The sequence below is a fragment of the Salarias fasciatus genome, chromosome 11, assembly GCF_902148845.1.
Source record: "Salarias fasciatus chromosome 11, fSalaFa1.1, whole genome shotgun sequence".
Taxonomy (NCBI): domain Eukaryota; kingdom Metazoa; phylum Chordata; class Actinopteri; order Blenniiformes; family Blenniidae; genus Salarias; species Salarias fasciatus.
This window is the reverse complement of record NC_043755.1, coordinates 18,934,396-18,941,455: the sequence shown is the minus strand read 5'-3', so window position 1 is coordinate 18,941,455 and position 7,060 is coordinate 18,934,396. Positions and strand designations below refer to the sequence as shown.

Genomic DNA, 7,060 nt, shown 5'->3' with positions numbered 1-7,060 from the left:
TGGTGCGTTTTAAGAATTCTGTGTGTTAAATTCTCCTTTAAAGATGGCTGCGCTGCTTCTTTCTTAGACTGAAAAGACTATTTAATTCAGGATGTTGTGCAAGTTTCATTTTCAGCCTTTTGTTTCGTGTCGATGTTTTTTTCCCTCAAAGCGATTAAAAAATGTGTAACTGTTGATGTGTGCGTGTGTGCAGCCGGTTTGAAGACTTTGTAGAGGTAAATAAAGGCTTGTTCTTTTTCTTGTTTTTTTTTTTTTTTTTTTTTTTTACGTGAGAATAATTGTCAGGAATTGCTTTTGGCAAATTAAATTGTGCAGAATGTGTTATTGTTGTGAATACACCAAAACGTCCCTCTGTCGATCTATACTGCTTTTCTCCTGTGATACCTTTTTTTTTCTAAAAGCAGTGGAAAAATGTTTTTTTAATGAAAGTATTTGAACATTTACCCACACAGATACAGGGTGGACACTTTTTAAATTCTTGTCCAAATGTGATGTAAATTTGTTTTCTTGACCTTGGTTTAAGAAAAAAAAATTCATACAAGATTGAAAGACATATTTGTTGTGTACATGGGTTAAAGTTACTGAGCAGTCTGTTTTGGAGGAAGAGAGCGCCTCAGTCATTGTTTTTGCTGGACTCCTGGTCGCTCTGGTCGTCGGTGAAGCACACGTCCACGTCGCTGTCGTTGTCGCTCTTCTGCTCCGCGTCCTCGAACAGGCCCCCCGGTTTGTCGTCCAGCTTCTTGACGGTCTGCCCCGGGTGCCGGGACTTGACGTGCCGCTCCAGGTCCCGCCTCCGCACCAGCACCTTCCCGCAGAAGTCGCACCTGTAGGGCGTGTTTCCCTCCGCGTGCAGCCGGATGTGCTTGTTGAGGTTGCTGGGGTCCCCGAAGGGCCGGAAGCACACCTTGCACTTGAGGGGCTTGTAGCCCGTGTGAGTCCTCATGTGGATTTTCAGGCCGTATTTCCTGGAGTACAGCTTGCCGCAGTACAGACACAGGTGCCCCTTTTTGGGTTTGCCCGCCCCGGCGCTGCTGGCGCTCCCGGCCGGCATGGAGTCCAGCCGCGTGCGGTTCTTCTCCGCCGCGATCTCGGACAGCTGCTGCGTGTGCATGGCGATCTCGCGGTCAATGTTTGTGATGGAGCCCAGGTCTTGGCTCAGCGACGGTGCGCCAAAGTAGGACATGGACTCTTGGTACTTGAGGAGGTTGCTGAAGTGGAATTTGAGGGGATAGTAGGGCGAGCTGTACAAAAGCTCCCCGTTGTAGACGGTGAAGGGCATCAGCGGGATGTTACAGTCTCCGCCGTAAGTTTTGACCCCGTCAAAGTGAGGCAGGGAGAACCTCTCGAAGTGCAGGCCGGGGGGCATCTGGGGGTAACGGGACGGGGACAGCCCGGAGTGCATCCGGCTCTCCACGTGCTTAAAAGCTGAGGTCTCCTCCACGTGAGGCAGCAAAGGGAAACTTCGGATTGCATTTGTGCACGGCACCATCGGGGATGCGGAGTCCAGGATTGCAGGTGCGCACTTGGGAGGGTGGTTTCCTCCTCCGTTCAGGCCTTCGCCCACGTTGCGGATTGGCTTCATGTTGCCAATGAGTTTGCTGAAGCCCAGGCCGCTCAGCTTCCCGTTGGCCTCCTCTCTGGAGGAGTCTGCGCCCGGGACTTTGGAGACGCTGGTGGGTTTGAAGGCGGAGCGCACGCCCGGGTGGAAGCCCATGCTGCTCAGCACCGAGGATGTGCCGCCCAGGCCGATGAGGTGTCCCTGATTTCTGGCCGAGGTGACGCTCATGTCCAGGGCCCTGTCCTGCTCTTCGGAGCTGCTTTTCTTTGACAGTCCGGTTTTGTTCAAAAACGGCGAGGATGACACCACCCGCCTGCCAGAGTCTGAAATGGAGGAATTGCTCTGCCCGCTCCTCGGAGAGACGGAGGTGTTGGGAATGTCTCCGGACTTTGGGGACCTGCTGAAGGTCTCTGTTCCTCTGGCCTGCTCGCTGCTCACGAAGCCCCGTCCGTTGCTCAGAGCGCAGTGGAAATGAACGTGGGCCTTGAGCGTGTTGGGATATTTGAATATTCTCCAGCAGTACCAGCAAATGTAGCGTTCCTCACCTGCAAAGAAAACAGCAAATTTAAATCTATTAACAGAAAGTTGCGAGTGAGATTTATTCATGCAACACATTGTGAATGCACACAGAAAAATCTACAGAAAGATCAGCTTTTTTCCCCCATTTTTTAAAATGTCAAGTCCGTGCGTAAAATAGTAATAACAGGTTCATTAACATGTGTGTGGAAAAAAATCTGCAACAATCTCCAACTATACATATATATATATATATATATATATATATATATATATATATATATATATATATATATATATATATATATATATATATATATATATATATATGAAGAACTAATGCGTCCTTAATGACAACAAGCTCGTTGGCATAACCTGGAGTTTAAATTCAGGCCAAATGGATCAGATCCTGGCTGTAAGATCCGGTGCCAAATGGTAATAGACACATGGATCCATCTTAATGACCCCCCAGTCGGCCACTCAGAGGTTAATATAGATGTAATGATTTTGTAATCCTCATACGGGCCATTGTTTATGATGAGCATCAAAAGAGCAAACGCCCTGCCCAATCTGCCGCTCAGAACGTCGAGCCATTGAATGCGAGACTTTCCCCTCTTCTGCGCTCTTTCCCGTGGAAGTGACAGCAGCTGTTGCTTGAAATCGCAAGTCTCCAGAAACAATGGCGCGGACCCATCTGTTGACGCCTAATAATGGGAGAGCGCGTATGTCCAGGAGCGCACACGGTGCGCAGGGCCGGAGAATCAGGGCAATATACACCCCACATAAAAGTTAGCATTCATTAGGCCACAATACCTTAACGCACCCACCTAATTTACCGTGAAGCACTTGTTTTTGAATTTATTTGCTTTTGAATACATGAATATTAATGAAGCGATGACATTTGTTAACCTTCCGTCTCGCGGCTGAATTACCAGCCTCTTCTTCTTCCACGGCCGCCGAAATGCGCCAGTTTCTGCTTTTAATTGCTTTTTTTATTCGGAGTGTCAAGCACCTTAATTACTTTTCGCAATTATTTTTTATTTTCATCGCACAAGTTCGACATCATTTCAAGTTTCACCCGTATTGCTTTTACAAATTAGTCAAGAGGCCTCTTCGCGCTGCAGACAAAATGCACAATTCATAATCATCGCCTACTAAAGGAATTTCTAAAGGAGGAAATAAAAAAAAGCAGAGTATCTGTTGATAATCGTTCTTTTTATTATATTTTTAAACGGATTAGTTTCTGGTGATCTAACGTTTGGCGGGGATTACGCTCTTATCCCCAAACTCAAACACGGATTAATCCTGAGTAGCTTCAACAAAAGGATTAAAAGTCTGAGCATAAAGCTTACCCACAGGAGAAATCTGTACATCATATGAAAATCTGGATTGAGATTGACTTTCAGCTTCTTGTAAGTTTATCCTGACAAATTTTTAAAAAGTAAAAATAATCTGCTCAGAAGTGGGTCAGAAATTGTGATTATGTGGTTATTCGCCTTTTCGTCAATTTAAAACATCAAGACCTTAGAGAGAAATCATTTTTTCTTGAGCCAACAAAACATCATTCATGAGATTTTTTTTTTTTGTGAATTCATGGGAGTGCTTGATTTGTCGGAATGAATTCAAGAATCGAAATTTCAATAGATAAAGAAATAAACATGCAGCCTGCGGAAAAAAAAAAAACAGCAGCAGCCACAACAACAACAACCCATTGATTTCCATCTCTGGCCAATAAAACGGAGGGCATCACGGGTATTGGAAGTCATTTAACCGTGCACTGATGGCAGCCTTTAAGTAGTCGATGTGTCTGCGCCATCCCGTGCGTGCACGCGCTTTATCCAAATGAAATTGTTGCATTTGGTCAAAAACATCAAGAACAAAAAAAGTCGAACTTTTTTCTATTATTATTATTATTATTATTATTATTATTATTATTATTATTATTATTATTATTATTATTGTTGTTGTTGTACTTTTGTGTATTGAACTTGCTCTTTTACCTTTCTCGTCGTGCGTCGGAGTGGCCGTGGTGGGGATGTCGTACCACTGGGCCAGAGTGTTGGAGTACCAGACAGTGAGCTCCTCTCCTGCCGGGATTTCCCTCAACACCCGGTAGAAAATCTCCAAGAAGAAAAAAAAAAAAAAAAGAAAAAAGAAGAAGAAGAAGCAAAGAAATAGAAGAAAAAAGTTTAGTATATGTCAGTTAAATCAGGCCTGAGAGATCTGGGTGCGTGAGTGTGATATAAATTCACCTGTCCGCCAGGTAAATCCGACACAGCCTCCAGATTTTGCTCCTGACTGTTTCTGGCTGCTCGGATGAATCCGATCCAGTCCGGCACGGGACAGCCGGACTCATCCACGAACTCCCCCCGAACCAGACGGATCTGGGCAGGAAGAATCAGAGTGGTGAGGGGGAAAGTTTTCCTTAAAGAAGCCAATATCAGTTTAATTTCTCTTTATGCTTTTAAATACACTGTCCTTTACAATTATTAACGCGTTCATACATATTTTGTCAGAGGGATTTCGTGCCCGGTTGGCTGCGGTACCTGCGGCCACGCATGATCAAAACGCGCTTAATGCCTCTTTATCCGCTCTGCTGATAATTTACTAAAGAGAATGACACGGGGGCCTAATTGAGTTGATATGGGAAACGAATTTGAAGAGTGTCAGAGCGTTTCTAAACTGTTCAAGGACATTAAAGATCGAAGCGTGACATTTGACACGGAGATTGCACCTGATGATCGCCGGCGGCCCGGGGCCACGCATTTAGACGCATCAATCACAGCCGCTGACAGTTTCCACAATAACAGGGCGCAGTCACAGTTATTTACCCCCATGTGTAGGAAAAATAACTGCAATTATAATGCATCTTGTAAATCTCTCATATTGGATTTTTTTTCCCCTGTAAATTTTTTTTTTAATTTAATTTAATTTGTACAATTATCTAAAATCACATAACATTAATTATGCTTTTATTTGGCAAAAATAACATCAAAATAGGTCTGTTTATTCTTGAAATTTTATCTTTTCTCTGCATTTCTCGGATAACGGTTGTTGACAGTAGTTTTCCTTATCCCCAGGCTGAGGCCGTGGCCTCGGTGGCATCTTTCCGTGGCCGGATTGGATTAAGATTAAACGGCTCATCGGGGTAACAGGCCCGCCAGGCAGTGAAACGGAAGGCGGTGAGGGCATGAAGTCCCACACAGCGGAGCCCGGGTCGCCCATTAGGCCGGTTAAATAGAAGCACAGACTGACAAGGCGACCGCTAATGGAGCTCAATTATTTCTAACCTGACAGGCCAAACCAATTAATATCTGCAGGCCCGATGGAGTTTGACAGGGAGGCTTTAAAAATCCAAATCATGTCAATTTCTAGTTATCTCAAGGAGGATACATTGCATTTAAAAAAAAAATAAACTCCAGATATATTTGAATAGATGGTCAGATCAGTTTTTTAATGCAGTTAAATAAACATTTTAATGCAACAATTATAGAATGTGGTTAACTTTGTTAAAAAATAAATGTTGCTGCATAATAAAAAAAATTAAAAGGTGCGTTAAAAAATAATCTTACCTTCTTCTTGGGTCCAACTTCCTTGCGGTCTGACACGTACTTCCCCAGTTTGAAGATGCCCGGCACCGGCCCTATCCGGAGCCCCGCCGGGATGCTGCAGTCCGCAAACACGCTGACCGTGGTGGACGCCCGGGTGGCTTGCATGGCGTGGGGTGAGATCAGAACCATGAAGACTGATGGAGAACTGGGTGGGAGAGCGCACAGGGAGGAAAAAATAAAAGAAGATGGAGAGGAGGAGGAGGAGGAGGAGGAGGAGGATGAGGAGAGGATGAGGACAGGCCGATATCCGCCCTCAAAGTGACGCGGTGGCGTTATGCACTCCGGCTTTTCTAGTGATGGAGCAGGATGAGGTGGCCCCCTCCCTGCACCCCCACCCCCACCCTCACACACACACTATCTGAGGATGCAAGAGTAAGCGTATGTGTGTGTGTGTGTACGTGTGTGTGTGTATTGGGGGGGGGGGGGGGGGGGGGGGGGGGGCTGAGGAGAGGTGATGTTGTGCTTTAAGGTACTTTAAAGAGAGAGAATGTGTGTGTGTGTGGGTGTGTGCGTGCGCGCGTGCGTGTGTGAGGGAGTGTGAGAGAGTTGGGCTCTCCCAGCAGCTGTGTGGAGCGGGGAAAACGGGCCGGCCTGGTCACATGGAGACTTTCCCTCACCCCGCCGCATAATGAATTGCACCAAACCGGTCAAGAGACACAAAGGGCCAGGCGACCTTCCCATCCCCGAAATCCAATTTGTCAAGGGCAGAGAAAAGAGGGTGCAGAATCAAAGGTCCAGAGCGACCATTAATCCTCAGCATGTGGCTTTGTCCCGCAGACAGTTCCGATATTTTAACTGACAAATCCACTGTATAATTTCTCCATAAATCCTCACCCTTTTCCATTCTTCCCTTTCAAGCCGGGTTTTTGGAAATCAGCGGCTACTTTAAATCTACTTGGCTGGCATTCTTTAGGTTTTGCATACTTCAAAGAGCTCTCTTCTGCCTCCTCCTTTTGTGTCCTCGGTCCAACAAAAGGAGCAGCAAAGTTTAGAGGACTTGTTAACTTCTATTGACTCTCGGCGTGTGCCGGGTTGAGATCAGGCAGGTACTGAAAAGGCAGAACCAGCAGCCGGAGGAGAGGCAGAGAGAGACAGAAACACGTGGAAAATAACCACACACACTCACACTTGTGGTTTTCTTGTCCTTACCAGTCAACAGATTATGAGGGATTAGGAAAAAAAAATGCGAAAAAACAGATCAATCTGAATTTTTGTGTTTATGAATTAAATTAAATTAAATTAAATTAAATTAAATTAAATTAAATTAAATTAAATTAAATTAAATTAAATTAAATACACTGAAGAGATAGATAGATAGATAGATAGATAGATAGACAGATAGATAGATAGATAGATAGATAGATAGATAGATCCA

At 45.0% G+C, this 7,060-nt stretch overlaps 1 protein-coding gene across 1 annotated transcript; it reads right to left on the bottom strand.

Annotated features, from left to right (window-relative positions):
- Positions 1 to 545: 545 nt before the first annotated feature.
- prdm13 (PR domain containing 13) lies at positions 546 to 5,929 on the bottom strand. The gene is made up of 5 exons (XM_030102718.1): positions 5,892 to 5,929; positions 5,647 to 5,854; positions 4,327 to 4,458; positions 4,075 to 4,195; positions 546 to 2,103 (listed from the first exon to the last, which is right to left on the bottom strand). Exons 2-5 carry the CDS (start codon positions 5,812 to 5,814, stop codon positions 614 to 616), a joined length of 1,911 nt encoding a protein of 636 aa, XP_029958578.1. The 5' UTR covers positions 5,815 to 5,854; positions 5,892 to 5,929; the 3' UTR covers positions 546 to 613.
- Positions 5,930 to 7,060: the final 1,131 nt, after the last annotated feature.

Bases quoted from the DNA above. Each gene is read 5' to 3' on its own strand.
- prdm13 (XM_030102718.1), bottom strand. From the start codon at position 5,814: ATGGTTCTGATCTCACCCCACGCCATGCAAGCCACCCGGGCGTCCACC. The intron at 4,459-5,646 runs GTAAGATTATTT...CTTCCTGCCCAG, and splicing joins AAGTTGGACCCAAGAAGAAG to ATCCGTCTGGTTCGGGGGGA. The intron at 4,196-4,326 runs GTGAATTTATAT...TTCTTCTTGGAG, and splicing joins CGGATTTACCTGGCGGACAG to ATTTTCTACCGGGTGTTGAG.